Here is a 16,707-nt window from a genome sequence, read left to right as displayed (position 1 = left end):
GACGTCGGACACAATGGGATAAAAACGAGAAATTACAATTACTAATGTCTGATATCAAGCATAAAATGACTATTAAGTAATGTGAACCAGATGAATTTTCCTGAATAAGGAAAATATTTTTTTTTCTAAACTGTAAGTTTTGTTTATTTATTTGTTTGCTTATTTGGAGATGTACGGATACGACATCTCTTAGATATCATATTTATACATGTATGTGTACTATATCGCGTGCATATATCGTGTAAAATCTGCACCGCACCCTTTGACTACACGAACCGCCTATTGTTCATCTTTACGTCAGTTTTTTAAATTTCCTTCGAGCCAATGACTCGACCCTCATTCGACTCAACCGTTTTAAATAATGGGAAGTGTAAAACGTTTGAACCTGTTCAGCCGCCGTAGATTAGTGACGTCTAGACCTGTGCTGAATTCTGATTGGACAGTTTCAATAGTCGCGGGCTACTTGAACTGAGAAAGAAACGCTGTACTTTGGACGGAGTGTTGAAGAGGTGTCCGGGCGGCTGTGAGACAGACAACAGACTCGTTTATTATTCTCATGGCTGCTTAACTTTGTAGATTATGGCGCTCTTTTAGCATCTTAGCTAAATTCTTTTATTGTTTTGAATCGATTCGTTTGGCTTCCCCCCCCCCCTCCTAAAGCGCTGCCGTTTGTATATTTGTTTGTCTTAGCAACAGCACCAATAACATCACGGTACGGAGGCTTTATTTTTGTGTTTAAATTTATATTTATATAGAATCTCTCGGTCTACGGCCTAAACCAAACCCCTGATACGTTGTGTACTGGTTCATAAACGAGGGATCTCTTGTTTTTTTCCCCCCCTTTATACAGCTGTAAGATGTCCGCACAAGGCAGCGCGCTGGTGGATGGAGCCGAAGCGGTTTACCAGGAGAACCAGGAAAACATCCCTTTACGGCTAAGAGGCGCGAATAAGAGCCGCCTGGAGAACCAGGAGAATGTGAACCCTAACAGAACAGCCACCAGGACCGTCCTGGGAGCTCTGGCCAACAAGCCGCGCCGACAGCCCGCCGTGCGAGGCTCCAAACAGGTCCGTGTGGTCCGTGTGTTGCGGGTTGTGTCCCAAACGGCACCTCGGTTACTATAAAGTGCACTCACTAGGCTGCACGCGCTGTTCTGTGTAGTGTACTAAAGTAGGAACGAGGCAGATATTTGGGATTGGTCCTTGGTTTTTTGAGTAACATTATCTGTTATTTCTTCAGTTTTAACAGTAATAACGCAACACTTTAAACACGTTTCAGCAGGTTTTTGCTAATTACGTTGTTTACTTTTAATTTGTTTATTAGCTGTGTGGCTAATAGAGACGAGCCACTGGGTAACTTGTCTACCTTTTTTATTGTTCTTAATTTCTTACATTTTCTTTCATTTTTCTTTATTTCGTACTGTTTACTCTACATCTTTACATTTATTTTTATTATTTCTCTCTCTCACGCGTTTAAGTGGGCATTTCTTTTCCTCCCAGTCTGAGCGCCATTTTACTGGACTGATCCTGCAGGTTGTGTGGGTCTTTATACAAGGCTGTGGACATTAACAACACACCTAAACAATAAAAAATCAGGCTTTTCTGTTGACCTGAAGTTTTAAAATTGCACTTGCAGCAATTTTCCTCCACTTATTATTCAATTAATTTACATTTCTAAAGGAATAGGTGCAAGAAAACCACCTACTTTGTGTATATATCCGTCTTTGCATATTTTGTATTTGATCCTTTTTGAATGCATGTTGTCTTGTGATTCATGTCCTTTTCAGGATTTTAACCCTTGTTAATGTTCATGTCTAGGGTTCGGCACCTCAAGCCTGTAAATCAGACGACTACAGCAAAAGCTATGTTGAGAAGCCAGCAGACAAGCAATTTTCTTTTCAGATTCATGTTGATGAACCTGATGGGGCCTGCTCCAAATTACAAGCGTCCACCAAACAAGCCACCGTGGATTCCTCTCCATTATCTCTGAACCCCACCGTAACACGGCTCAGGCAGCCTCTCGCTACTATTGACCTGCCTATGGAGCTCAGTTTTGGTGGGTTATGTGGTCATGTCCTTGACTAAACTCCCCAGTTTGATTTGGTGCTCAATCTAACTTGTCTCTTTTATTTAAGTAGGTTCTCCCATGGACATGTCAATAGTCGAAGGTGAGGAGAGGACTGTGAATGTAAATGAAGTTACAGAATACACTGCTGAAATCCACACACACTTGAGGGAGATTGAGGTATGCATACATGGCTTTGTGTTGGGAACATTGTGTACAGGAGACTTTAGCATAAACTAAATGCGTTTAAAATTCTGGTTTGTCGTGCAGGTTAAGTGTAAGCCAAAGGCAGGCTACATGAAAAAGCAGCCAGACATCACGAACAGCATGCGTGCGATCCTGGTGGACTGGTTAGTGGAAGTCGGGGAGGAGTACAAACTCCAGAACGAGACGCTGTACCTGGCTGTGAACTACATTGACCGTTTCCTGTCCTCCATGTCTGTCCTGAGGGGGAAGTTGCAGCTCGTCGGCACAGCAGCTATGCTCTTGGCTTCGTGAGTTTCCTTTGGTTTGAACTCCAGTTGCTCCTGTTGCTTGGTTCTATTTACAGGATATTTTTTTTTTACCTTTGCTCTCCTTACAGGAAGTTTGAAGAGATCTACCCCCCAGAGGTGGCTGAGTTTGTCTACATCACAGATGACACCTACACAAAGAAGCAAGTGTTAAGAATGGAGCATCTGGTACTAAAGGTCCTGTCTTTTGATCTGGCTGCGCCAACAATTGTCCAGTTTCTCACTCAGTACTTCCTCAGACAGCGAGTCTGCAACAAAGTGGAGAGCTTGTCCATGGTGAGTGAAGTCATCCTTGGCAGTTTTCTTTTTGCAGTGCCTTTCTCCTGTTTTTCTAAACATTCTCCCCTTCTCAGTTTCTTGGAGAACTGAGTTTAGTGGATGCTGACCCCTTCCTGAAGTACCTTCCATCTCAAACAGCTGCTGCTGCCTATATTTTGGCAAACTACACAATCACTGGTGCTTCCTGGGTAAGTTGTACAGCGTAATCAGTAATGGCTTCCTAATACATATTGCTGAGAGCTACATATTTGAATAATTAGGGACTCCTTTAACTTAACTAAGCCTGCACCTCCTGCATTTAAGTACTTCTGTATAACAAATCTCTCTTCACAGAACACATTAGATCCAGGTTCTAAGTTGTGGCTTGGATTAAGTAGTCATGTGCCTGTTCTCTGCTCAGATACTGTTTGTTTTTGAAAGTTCAAGTGACCCATTTATTCGAACAGCTGTGTATGGTTATCAATTTCTTAATCCGACAAACAGCAGCAACTTGAGCGAGGAATAACTCCATGCTCGTATAGGGGAAATAATCGCCGGCTGGTGTGAGTTATTGTTGCTTCCCTGATCACTTTTCCTGAAGTACCACAGCTGTATACATTACACTTTGTAGCTCTGTGCATATCTTTGGAAACCATCTTGATGCATCATGATTGAAGATGTACAAGTTTAGATATTTAAAATCTTGTCAATTTTTAGATTTTCTATTTAATTGAATATTTCCTTGTTTAATCTCAGTCCAAAGCTTTGGCTGAGGCGACTGGTTACACTTTAGAAGACCTCATGCCATGTATCCAAGATCTCCATCAGACCTACCTCGGTGCTGCTCAACACGCACAGCAGTCAGTCAGAGAAAAATACAAGGGCTCCAAGTAAGCAGGACAACTTGTTTATTGCTTTTTGTTTATTCCCTCTTCTGTGGATTTTATATAACTTAGTGGTTTTCCCTTTTTCTCCTCTTTTTTTTTTAGATACCACGAGGTTTCTCTCATTGAACCCCCACAGACACTGATCTTGAATTAACCCAGACTTGTACTTTTTATATATATATAATTTTTTTATTTTTTTTTTCCCCTCCTCAAATTGCAGACTCTAACAGATTGTGTTCGATCCGCCTGTTGCACAGACATGTAACTGCAATAACAGACACCGTAGCCTTCATGTGTGGAGGACTTGGTGACATTAGCATGTTGTGTATATTTTATGTGCAGTCCTGAAGGACTTTTTTTTATGCTTAACGCATCAATATTTTGTACAGTAGGTAATTGTTTAAAGGCATTTAAATTTTTTTTTAATGAAAGTAACAAGTGGTATTTAATTTCAATGGGAAGATTTTTTTCCCCCACTCTGACATCAAATAAACCACTTTTTCCTATAAAACTGATTCATGAGCTATTTATTTTATTTATATATATATATATATATACACACACACAATATAAAATTGAAGTACAATATTATTGAGAAGCTTTAGATGGGCTAGAGATCTCCCTTTCTCTAGATGAATGGACAGTGTTCAGGGTTGGTTTTTTTTTTTTTTTAAGTTTTAGACTCAGCTCTAAAATTGAGAACTGTAGATGAGCCTAAATCTTCATGTAAGTGTGTCACTGTTTTATAGAAATAATAGAAGTAGCATGTTGGTATAAACTGAAGTTTAATCTGGTCTTTTACTGGAGCTATAAATGCCCATTGAATGTTTGATTAACTGGAATTAATTCCCAAATTTTGAATACCAAAGCTCCATCAAGTCAGACACTGAATGTTCAGATAAGTGCACAAAATGGTCATTGGCCTGAAAATGACATGAAAGGCAAGAATATATTTGCATCAAACTCAATTTTTATTTTACTTATTACTTGATTTTTGACCTGACCACTCTGAAGGTTAATACACTTCTAGATTTTTAAATATTCTTTACAATTCCATATTTAATCCACAATCTGTGCAGTTCCTGTATTAAATTAAGCTTCTCCAGCCTGGCATGAAGCTTTGACTCAGCTGCAATCAAGGTAAAGCTCGAGTTAATTTTATTGATTTTTATTTCAATTACACAAACTTGGTCAACAGAGTTAATAAATATAACAAATGTAATGCAATAGATCCACTTAAGCCTCTCTTTAATGAAAGTGGAAATTCTTTTACTTTGAACAATTCACATTCAAGGCATTTTAATAAATGAATACATTAGTCATTGTTTAATCTGTTAATTAAAAAAGTGACAAATCAAATCATAGATTTCTCCCATACTCTCTTCACTAATCTTTAAAAAATTAACCACTTTCATTTCAAGACAATCCAGCTTAACTACAGCATTAAACAAAAACATGGAAAATTAAGACTACAGACAAACAAAAATACACACAAGTAACGACAGCTCAAAATCTCTCTTCCCTGCATGGGAAGCACTTACAGATATATACCTAGCAATCATTTACTCTAAGTTAAGCTTAAATATTTTTTTCATCCACTCCCATATGAAAAGCATCCATACTTAGTATTACTTTTATAAATAATCTTTCAAAAGCACTGACTGAAGAGCTGCAGCGATTTTACAATACACAGAATGTATTCGATTATCTGCTGTTCTTTTTTTTTTCCTGTCAGCCTTTAAGATCTGTGAAGTGTCTCCAAAATAGCAACAGCTTTCCATGCAGAAGATGAGACCAGCAGGACGTTGAGGATGGGCACTTGGAAACGTCATCTGACTGCTTAGAAATCTACGTTGGAGGAACTCTTTCCCAGCTAGTCACGTTGTAGGAGCTTAAAAGTTTAAGTGTGTGTATTTATCAGTGTGTGATGCTGTGTCGGAGTGCGTGAGATACACAGTGTATTTAGACTCCTGTAGGGGCTAGGCGACTAATGAAGGCGATGCTATTGAGGCACATTCTCCTGAAGAAGACTGGGCAGGCGGGCTTCATCACAAAGTGCTCCATAAGTATCCGTAACTCCGTGAACAGGGTCCTGACAAAGATGGTTGATAAGTCAGATGGGTAATAAAACCCAGATTTCAACCTCGACACACATATGAGGATAAGGGAGCACTTACCGGCAGTAAGGGTTTCGTCTGGAGGCATAACGTAAAGTCAGGAATCGGTAATAAATGAAGGGCTGCAGCAGGCTGCCCTGTCCGCTGAGGGGGGGTGGAGAGACAAAAGCAAAAAAATACAACTAGGCACAAGGAATAGCACATGCCGTTGTTTGCCGTGTTAGAAAAATACTCAACGTCCTCACAGGGGGGCCAGAAATTACATTTTACATTACTTTCTATCTGCTTCTAGTTATTTTAACATCTTTAATAATGGAGAAAAAAAAAAAACAGTTCATCATGTTACCATGAAACCATACAACAAGTCCATGTGAATAAAATGTTACAGCAGCTATATAAACCCTCTAAAAAGCTCTCCATCTTGTAAAGTCTTCTTTGTATAAGTCCTAAAATAACTGTTCACTGTTAGTGTCAGAATATGTAGTGCATCCACCACAAGCCCCTGTGATCAGATTTTACTATTGAAACAATATTGGATATAAACCGTATATCAATACATTATGGCCAGAATTGCTTATTCAATTTTGTTACTATTAACACATAAAATAGGACTTTCAAAGCTACCTGAAAAGCATGAAGACTGTAGCTGGCATCAAAAAGATCTCATTACAGGCGATGAACTTGAGAATATTCTGCTGATTGGCGGTGAGCTTGTTCAGGAAGTTCCGTACAAAGAGCAGACTGTCCGGTCCCATCACCTAAAAGCGCAAATCAAGCAGCAGAATGAAAAAAAAAAAAAAGGCTCTGCTTAAACTCTCTGCTTAAGGCTTTATGACTAAACTAACTCACATCAAGAACCTTCTTAGTGTATGTGGTGGCATGAAGCAGTGAGAAGAGGAACACGGGGAATATGCTCACTGAAAACTTCTGTTAAGGTTAAAAAGTCACACTCTCATGAGATATTTCACAACATTGCAATTTCACTTTTCTCTTAAAAAAAAAAAAAAAGTGTCTCAAAGTGTCATATGGTCAGAAAATGGCATGTGCTATATAAATCAGGTGTATAGTAAAAGAGGATACTGGTGATGGGGTAGGAGTTGACCAGGATGAGTGAGTAGAGGAGGTAATGGCAGCTGTCCTCCTGTAAGGCCTGTGAAAGGAAGGCTCGGCTCAGCTGGAAGTGAGGAAGCCTCTGGTGCAGACGCAGAGCGCTAGTCAAAGCGTTGGCCAAGAGAGCCCTTTGGTAGAAGTTAGCTGCTGCCATTGGCCTGCGAAACAAGAAGAGTTTGTTTAGTAGGCTTTTACTTGGGCACACAAATGTAAACAATCAGACAGGTGATCAGTGTGCAATTCAGTAAAAACTAAAAGTCTCATTTATCAAACTGGATATAAAAGGATTTATTTGTAAATTGTTCGTAAAAGCACTTACTCAAGAAATCTTGAATTCATAAAAAAAAAAAAATTAAATAAAATGCAGAACACCATTGAGAACATTGTCAAAAACTATTTATATTAGTCTTTTCTATTGTTAATTAATAACCTTAAAAAAAGGGCAAGCAAAAAAAGTACAACACTAAAATTACTCAATAAAAAAAGAAAAGAAATGGATGACAGGCTGGTCTGCGTGCCTGAACTGTTTAAACTACTACTCAATAAAAATAAACACAACATATAAGAAAACAATCAAGTCAGCTGCTTCGATGTGACGAATGACTAACCCTAGCAGAGGAAGTATGAACATGATGGAGCAGTAGACCGTGAAAAGACGCGAGAGCCACATGGCTGTCTCCAGTTTGTTGCTCAACAGGAATTGCTGCAAGACACAAAACATTTGGAATTACAGAAAAAAGATTCCGTAATTAGAGACATCGATGAAACCAAACAAAATGTTAAAATATTTTGTGCCACTCACCACAGGCCCAGTCTGTGGAGGAGGAGGAGGAGGAGGAGGAGGATTTTGCTGCTCTGTGTCGGCCATCCTTCAGGGAAAAAGGGGTCTTGATCTCCACACTGTTTGGGGTGGAGGAAAATTAAAAAAATAAATTAAAAAAATAAAAAAATCACAAACACACAAGCCCACAATGCTTAAGGTTCCATACACTTACATTTTAATACCATCAAGTAACATTTAATAGGATAGTCAGGAATTAATGTAACATGAAATAAGATTACTGAAGAAACCAGAAAAATAAAAATACTTCACACTACACTTTTTTTTTAATGCGGCAAACATCTTATTGAATTCAAATGATTTTTACATGAATATGTTCTTAATAAAAATACAAACATTAACACATTTCTAAACTATAAGCAGGAAAATATCCAATTTATATTGATCAACAGGCACTGGGTCAAATCTGTGTGAGGTTTCACACGTTCTGCACACATTCATGTTGTAGGTGGATGTTTTTGTTAAGGTGTAGGAGGAGTGTACGGTGTTGTGTGATGGACTGGAGTCACATCCACAGTGTATTCCCTGACTAAAACAATACACTTGCTTACAAAGAAAATATTGAAAGAAAATCAAGCAAGAAATCGAAAAGAAGCCTGAAAGAAATACACAAGCAAGTAAAGACAGATGGAAGTAATAATTGTGTAAATGACAAAGGCAAGGCAATTAACTATGGATAATACCATCTGACAAATGTCATACATGCAAACAGAAGGTGGGAATTACAGAAGAAAGGAGAAAAGAAGGAATAAAGGAATAAGAAAGTACGAAAGGAAGAATGTACAGAGATGGACTGAGGTACTGAAGAAAGAAAAAGAAAGTAAAGAAACAAAGAAAGAAAGATGAATTGAGGAATGAAGGGGGTATGGAAGGAAGGACAAACAGAAAGAAAGTAAATTAGAAAGATTTAAAAGGAAAGGAAGGAAGATAATACAAAAGTACAGAATGATGATCCAAAGTAAATCCCACAGTCATTAATAACTGATCACGCTTTCATCACTAAATATTAGTCAATAATAATAATAATAATAATAATGATCTGATTAAAAATAAGGTATCTGAGCATCACTTGACCAAAGAGTTCACACAAGTGTGCTTTATTTCCTCACTAAATAAAGGTCATGTCAAGACACTACCAAAAGAACTGTTTAGAGACCAAGTCACTTTATTTTTCACCTAAACACTAAAAAACAAAAAAAAAAAAAACAGAACACACAACGAGTGGCTTTAAAAGGCTAAAAACCAGCCTGACTTTCTCTGGATTCTCCAGTTGGAACACAGCCGTGTTAACAAAGAGAGGAGTCAAATCCCAAATGTCTGTCTGTTCCCTAAAGAGTGGACGTATAGCTATAAAAGTGCACACTATATAGTAGCCTATATAGTGCACTGTGTGTATAGAATAAGGAGCAGTTTGAGACACAGCCCTCATAACTGCACCGTGATCATAAACGTCTTTATTATTTAATCTTATTACTTTTCCATCATCGAACAGAACTAACGTAGTTCAACATGTTACTCATGACAATCGACACGCTTAGCTGATTCTATATAACGCACTGTGTAGGTTTAACGCCATGACGTGAGGCGCCTGGTCATGGAACCGTCTAGAAGGCGTCGCTGTGAAGCTAACTGTGTAACTGTGAAGCTAACTGTAGCCTTATTTACAAACCACACACACCGGAGACAAGTTCCCCAAACATACAGCTACGTATAGTGAAACATTCACAATTATAAATACCTGTGACGCCTTGTTAACAGTTTATAAGATGAACAAAACCCCAGAACAGCGTGTTGCTAAACAGCCGCGTCTCAGACTGATTTACAGGAAATGGGAAAGATCAGCTGACCTTGTAACTTCAGCTTATTCTTCTTCGTTTACTTCGGCTTTTCATTCCACCGGTGCTTTGGCGCCTCCTACTGGTCGGATTTATATTTACAATACTCCCCATTTTGCTTAGATAGATGTGTTGTCATGCTAGAACCTGTTTGGTTCTGTTTTCCCCAGTAAAAGGAAAAGCATTGTAATACAGCTATAATAGTAATAATACTGCAGTTACACCTGCACTTTTAATAACATTCATTTCAGCAGCTCTCACAGCAAACAAATCAAAACATTTGTCCATATCATTTGTAAAGAGTGTAATATTTTAATTGAAAGTTGTCTCGGCTTAAACAATTCAGTATTAATTAGATTTATTAGTAATTTCAGACATGAGAATAACATATAAAGGCGCACGCACTACAGTGGTCACTGACATGGTACAGTCCGTTGTAGGGGTGTTTGTATTTTATATGTATGTTTCTTTCACGAATAGAAAAACGTTGACAAGGTTATATTTTAGTGTTTAGTCATAAAACAGCTTAATATATCTTATTTTTTGGAAAATACTTCCCCCCTCTGTTGACCTTTTTTTTGAAGAGATCTTAATAATAAGGTTCACCCCCAACAATCTGCACTTGGCATACACATTACCTATAGTTCATTTATTTATCATTTAAAATAATATAAAAAGTGATAATAGTAATTGGCACGGTTTTATTCATATAGAACACGAGTCCATAAAACTTTATTGTACTACCTGGTCAGCGTTAGACCGAGTTTGGGTTAATTTTGCTTGGTTTGATGTCGCGGTTGCCAGATTGATTAAACCACCTGTTTCAGCTTAGACGTGAAGCACGTGCCTGCTGCATCTTTACATGCGTACAGTGTGACTGCTCATAGCATGGTTTTAACTTTTAACAACTTATTATCTGCCTAGTTTTATCTTTCATATCACTGGCTCTTATAGTTTCTGTCAGAAATGCTGCAGTTTGAGACATTGCTACTGAGACAGTTGCAGAAGCAGCAGAACAGGGATGAATTCTGTGACACTGTCCTACAGACACAAGGTGGGACATTATACACACACACACACACGCATGCACACACCTACACACACGCACACACAAACACTACAACCAACTGGCGTGATTACATCATTTGTGTCACACTGGTATTGTCTTTACAAACATGCATGTAAAGTAAATGTACAGATCTAAAGATAAGTGTCGTTCTCATCATCTTTTGTGCATGCTTCAGACAAATCATCATTAAACCTCTAGAGCACTTAGAAAAGAGCATTTTGCATGCTTTTGTTACCTTGAAATATGTTTATCATTTTTGAAGTAGACAACCTTTCCCTTTTTGAATCTTCCATTCTACTAAAATGTCCCATGACATTTTTTATGATCTATAATGCAGTTATAGGGCTAGAAATACACCTTTATCTCAAAGCTGTCATTACATCACTGCTATATGCGCATACGCAGTGTCCAGAAAATGAGAAATTGTTATCTGTCATGTTATCTTGTTTTCCAGGTGTGTCAGTGCCAGTACATAGCTGTGTGCTGTCTGCCTTCAGTTCCAGGTTCTATGGCACTCTGTCCTCTATGCCAGTGCCCACGGCCGGGCAGAGAAGGTTAATCGAGCTCCAGGCTGTGGATGCATGCACACTGCTCAGCTTGGTTAGTCTGCTCTACTCAGGTCAGTTACATGAGAACAGAGAACAAGTTCTCTCAGCTGCACAAATGTTGGGCATTGAGTTACCTCAGTGGGAAGAAGAAGAAGAGAGATATGGAGTCAAAGTGGGAAGAAGAAAAGAAAGAGAGGATGATGACCAAGGGATAGAGAAAGAGGTGGATGCCCGAGAGTGGGAGGATAGGATGACCAGAAGAATGGAAGAGAGCAGTGCAAGGGAGAAAGAAAAGATAAGAGAGAGTGGTACACAGACCGAGTGTGGGAGAGAAACAGATGAGAGAGGTGCACAAACAGCTCTCACATGCTCAGAGTCTCAAAGCATTCAGACTGTCTATCTGATTGACCCATCAACATACCCCAGCAATCAGGAGACTGGCAGTTGCATGGATATCCAGAATACAGCTTTGGCATTGCAGGCAATCCATCCAGAAAGGACATCGACCACTCGTGATGTGTTAGCCTTAGCCCCTCCCACAGGAGACAGTCACCCAGTGAGTGAATCTGCCTGTGTGTCTCAAATATTCCTATATTCCTTGGAAACCTCACAACACCAAACTTCCAATTCTGTCACTCTCCACCCGCATAATAGCTTTTTGGAGCAATCATTGGTTGTGCCAGCTGATGGAGCTGATGCTGTAAATGACCTAAAACAGTTTGAAGGAAACCTACCTGGCTTCATCAACTACTTTCTGGATTCCACCAACTCCCAGAATGTAGGCAGACGGGGAGAGGGCTGTGTAAGGGAAGGGGCCAGAGGAGTGCAAGTGGTTAATAGAGCAAGAGCAAAATCCAGAGGGACAGCTGGAGGGTCAGCGATAGAAAGGGTGCGATGTACAGGAGGAGGAAGGAGGCAAAGGCACATGGAAAGATGGGGATTGGCGGCAAGGTTAGCACAGCAGGGTCAGGGTGGAGGTAGAGTCGGCAGACTCCTGGAAACCAGATCAACAAGGAAGAGACGAATGAGAGCATTCCAGAGACGGCAAGGCAGAGAGGCATTGATGGAAGCAGGAGAGGCAAGAGGAAGAGGCAGGCAAAGACAGAGAGGCAAGACAGGCACATTTGCAGGCAGTGAGGAGCAGGTAGGTGTCTTAAAACACCTTAAGCTTAGGAAGTGGTGGTATAACTGGAAACCATCATTCATTTTGTATGTCAGCTTATGCTTTTCTACCAGACGATGCAGGAATAAATTGGTTATTCTACATTTGGTTGTTTATTCCACTGCCAAGTCCCCATGCTAAATCAGGTTTGTTTTGTGGCACAAGGTTAATGGACCGAGAGATATGGATGACCTTAGTCACTAACTAATGGGCTTGAAAAACCTGCGGTTTAGGACTTAGGATTATGTTTACTGTTAGCTCAAGGATCTCCATAGCATGTATATGGAATGTAGTTAGACACTAAACCATGGTATGGATGGTTGTGAGTTTATATGAATGATCTTACTAAGCTGTACTGTCTGGTTGAAAAGCTCTAATAAACAGCAGTAGAGTTCTTTGGATAAGCATTCTTGAATAACCTATTTTTTTTTCTCAGAATGACCCTGTACGCAAACGCAGGCCAAGAGGTCGTCCTCGTGTACGCCCTCTACCTCCAATTTCCCGTAGTTTTACAACAATGACAACAACCAAACAGGTCAACCAAACTGTGGATCCTATAGAACTTGACCTGTTACACTCGGTGACCCCCGTGCCGGCTGCTCGCATGGAGCCCGTTCAGCCCATTGACACACTCCTAGATGACATCATGACCGGCCTTCATTTTCTTCCTCAATCAGAAAATCAAACCAATCAACATGGTCTCATGAGCACCACAACATTTAGTGGTCCACCAATTTCAAAGGCTACATATCCCAGCAGTCATTTTTCAAAACCCGCAGATGCAAAGCAGCATTTGGAAGGAGAATTTGGTGATATCCTTGATCACTTTCTGAGTACCTTTGACGAGCATGTTGGTTGCTGTGGTATAGATGGGGGTGATGAGGCATTGCAAGACAAATTTAATGCAGGCACTGATAAATCAGACACCAGCATAGATCCATTGAGCAACACTTCAAAAACATTTACACAGATACAACCTCACAATCCACAAAAAAGTCATCATCAAAAAACAGAAGCAAACTTTTTACACACCTCAAGCACACTTGGCACTAAACCACAAACAACGGTGAACCCATCAATAGCGGAAACAAACAACGACCAAGATGGCCGAATACGTAGGTCGAAAGTGGAGAAACCATCCAGAGACCAGAACATTTTGCATCAGTTTGAAAACCAAAGGTTGACTAGAAGCCAGAGCATGAAGAGAAAACTGGAAACAGCCTTAATTAGTCTACAAAACCCATTTAAGAGGAAGCGCAAAGAAAAAGTGAGTGCTGAAATGAAGAAAAGGCAAAGGAACTGCCGTGAGCAATCTAAAGCATGTGTGAACAAAAAGGGAGTAAAAAACCAGGACAAAACCAACAAAAATAAAGCTAAACAAGTTTGCAAAGAAAAAAGTCAAAAACAAAGACGTCCAAGACGAAACCAGAGGAGTGCTGAAAAAAAAAGTCACAGAATAGATGGTTTTAATAAAAGGGAGAAGACACACCAAAAAAGAAGACCTGGAACTAATAGCCATTGTGAGAAGAAGAAGAAGAGTAGACAAGATCATGTAGAGGCAGAACGTAAATCTAATGGTTTCCAGGCTGGTCAGTCATCTGTAAAGAGCCAAATAGAAGGAACCTGTTTTGAGCAAGCTTCTTCAGCTGTGGAGAAGGTACGAATGCTTTTACAGCTCGAAGATAAAGAAGAGGATGAAGGAGCAAATAAGAGTGTGGAAATACACCAGGAAAATAATAGAGGCGATGGAAGCTTGGTCAATCATAAATGCATATCTGAAGAAAGACTCCCTGTTGAAAACAGATCATATTTTATGCAAGGTCATCTGGATGAGATTCAGCAGCCAGAACGTGATGGAAGAATAATGGTTAAGGGAGAGTTTGGGGGACAGAAGAGAATGAACAGTATAGTAGAATTGAGACAGAAGCGAGGTAACAAAAGAAGAATGGCTGATGGACTGAGGAACGAAGAAAAGATGAGTGAAGAAAACAGTGCACCTTTCCAGCTGCATCTGCCTTCAAGTACAGGTAAGAGAAACTACAATCTCATAAATATGGTGTGTATTTAAAAAAATCTGGACAGATAAAAAAAAAAGGAGGACAGATAAGTGGACCGATAATATTTTCTTGCGAATTTTACTCAAAGAGAAAGCAATAGTTGACCATTTATTTCTAAATATAAATCTGTGACACAAATTATAATTGGAAGTTGTTGATATTTTATTTTTACATGTTTAACATTTTTTTGAAGATGAGTAGCATCCATCAAACTCTATCCATGCCCAGTAGTCAAGAGAGCAAAATCGACCTTGCTCTATAGGGTGTGAGGGATGACGTAACTCTTTCCTGTCAGTAAGAACGACGTTAGCCAATTGTGAGCATTTGTGAACTCATATATGCAGAAGAGTGGGATTGCATCCGAGAGTGTTACAGTGCACTGAGACACAGCATGTGAAGCTGATGGAAAAGATGCCCATGCCTGGCTTTACACGTGTTGGAGGAAGCGTGGTTGCAAGAGTTAGCAACTGGATGTGAACTGTCAAGACTAAATTGGCAAAACAATTAGGGGAATATAAAATATCTGCTGTTGTGATATCTCATATTTAATTTCCCTCTAATTTCTTATGTTATTTCCTGTGGCTATGGTCACTAAAATGATAAGGCATCTAATCTAACTTGCATCTTATTTTTCTGCTTGTACCATTATACCTCTTGAACCACTATACTTGTGCTATAACTTCATTGAATGTTTGTAATAAACTGCTTGTAATTTAATATTGGGTAGAATAATTGTTTTAGCCATGTTGTATATATGTTATATTATATAATATTATATATATTGTACATATTCAAGATATATTGTGGTGATGAGAGCATAGTCTATAGCATTAGTGAGTACACACATGTGTAACTCTTACGCCTTCTTGGAAGAGAGATTCAGCGTATTGTTAACTGTCTTGCATGTTTGTTTGTTTTTGCTTCTTTTTCCATCTAAAGAAGAAAATAAAGACTCTGAGGATACCATCAGCACTACAGAATCAGTCACAAACGTATTCGGTTCATGGCCAGGTGATCCAGTCTCAGCTCTAGGTTCACATTTGTACCGAAGTGCAGTTGTGCCACTTTCTACACAAAGCGCCCTGCACAAAATGGATGACTTAACTTTGAACGTAGGAGATGCGCCCCGGCTCATGTCTGCCGCACGACTCTCACACGCACAATCCTGCCAAGAGCTGCTCAGCCCACACAAATCCATGAAAGGCTCACAACAGTTGGCAAGGAGTCCTGTGGATGAAGAAGATGATGTGGATGTACTGGAGGTGTCTAACACAAACTCTGAGCTGCCTGCTGTGTCGATTGTGGTCTTGGAGGTGGACTCAAGCCCCGGGGAGGAGGAAGTGGAAGAAGATTTTGAGATTGATGTGCTCGGTCTAGAACCAGATTAGCCATGCAGAATGACTTCTGCTAGTCTGGTAAGGTTTGTTCTTTGTCTAGGTCATTTTAATAGTATGGCCTGTGGTCCCAATAGAGGTTCTAATTTGGCAACACCAAGAAAATTTGTTTAACTTGGTGCATGTATAAATTAAAATACTGGTCTTAAATAAACATGACAAAGTGACAAAATTTTACTAAAATTTACTAAAATACACTGGATGTGGACACCAGACCAACACACCCATGTGTGCCCATTCCAATTGCATAGGCAAAAAAAAACCATCCACACTATTGCTGTCAAAACTGGATGTTGGGTGTTAGTGATGTCAGGTACTGATGTGATTCATGTGAGAAGGTCTGAGCTACGGTTCATGTCGATGGTGTTCAGTGGGGTTGAAGGATTAAGTGGTGATTGGACGGTTCAAAGTCTTCCACATCAACCTTCATGGATTTCTCTTCTGTGCACAGAGGCATTGTCATGTTTGGGCCTATTAGTTTCAGTGAATGTAAATAGTAATGCCAAAGTATACAAAGATATCCTAGACAATTTTGTGCTTTCAAGTTTGTTCAACTCACTTAAGGCTGTGATGGTCAAGTGTCCACATTGCTTATGTCTCTATCCAGAATAAATAATGTTTGCATTTTTTTATTTTTAAAATTATTTTCACTCTACATCGATTTTTGGGTCGATGTAGCTATTATGAGCTATTTTGTGTAGGATTATGATAGATAATCTTAATTTAGTCCTTGTCACTTCTTGGTTGTAACACTATTACTTTCACAAGTCACTGTATTCCAGGTTTATATATGATGTTAACCCTGATAGTGATGCACTTGAATATCTTTCTTGTCTTATTTCTTCTTTTGTCT

At 39.4% G+C, this 16,707-nt stretch overlaps 3 protein-coding genes across 3 annotated transcripts; 2 read left to right on the top strand and 1 right to left on the bottom strand.

Annotated features, from left to right (window-relative positions):
• The first annotated feature begins 465 nt into the window (after positions 1 to 465).
• ccna2 (cyclin A2) lies at positions 466 to 4,232 on the top strand. The gene is made up of 9 exons (XM_060885725.1): positions 466 to 712; positions 851 to 1,067; positions 1,818 to 2,055; positions 2,138 to 2,244; positions 2,335 to 2,558; positions 2,648 to 2,852; positions 2,930 to 3,043; positions 3,591 to 3,724; positions 3,824 to 4,232. The coding sequence occupies exons 2-9, from the start codon at positions 858 to 860 to the stop codon at positions 3,873 to 3,875; spliced, it is 1,284 nt and encodes a 427-aa protein (XP_060741708.1). The 5' UTR covers positions 466 to 712; positions 851 to 857; the 3' UTR covers positions 3,876 to 4,232.
• Positions 4,233 to 4,862: 630 nt separating this feature from the next.
• Positions 4,863 to 9,653, bottom strand: tmem33 (transmembrane protein 33). Its single transcript, XM_060885727.1, has 8 exons — positions 9,528 to 9,653; positions 7,751 to 7,848; positions 7,557 to 7,651; positions 6,919 to 7,106; positions 6,688 to 6,755; positions 6,463 to 6,596; positions 5,899 to 5,982; positions 4,863 to 5,813 (listed from the first exon to the last, which is right to left on the bottom strand). The coding sequence occupies exons 2-8, from the start codon at positions 7,814 to 7,816 to the stop codon at positions 5,684 to 5,686; spliced, it is 765 nt and encodes a 254-aa protein (XP_060741710.1). The 5' UTR covers positions 7,817 to 7,848; positions 9,528 to 9,653; the 3' UTR covers positions 4,863 to 5,683.
• Positions 9,654 to 10,450: 797 nt separating this feature from the next.
• Positions 10,451 to 15,848, top strand: LOC132856325 (uncharacterized). Its single transcript, XM_060885863.1, has 4 exons — positions 10,451 to 10,678; positions 11,148 to 12,385; positions 12,840 to 14,430; positions 15,400 to 15,848. Exons 1-4 carry the CDS (start codon positions 10,591 to 10,593, stop codon positions 15,846 to 15,848), a joined length of 3,366 nt encoding a protein of 1,121 aa, XP_060741846.1. The 5' UTR covers positions 10,451 to 10,590.
• The last annotated feature ends 859 nt before the right edge of the window (positions 15,849 to 16,707 follow it).

This window comes from Tachysurus vachellii, chromosome 13, assembly GCF_030014155.1.
Source record: "Tachysurus vachellii isolate PV-2020 chromosome 13, HZAU_Pvac_v1, whole genome shotgun sequence".
Lineage (NCBI taxonomy): Eukaryota > Metazoa > Chordata > Actinopteri > Siluriformes > Bagridae > Tachysurus > Tachysurus vachellii.
This window is presented reverse-complemented; position numbering and strand designations above follow the sequence as displayed.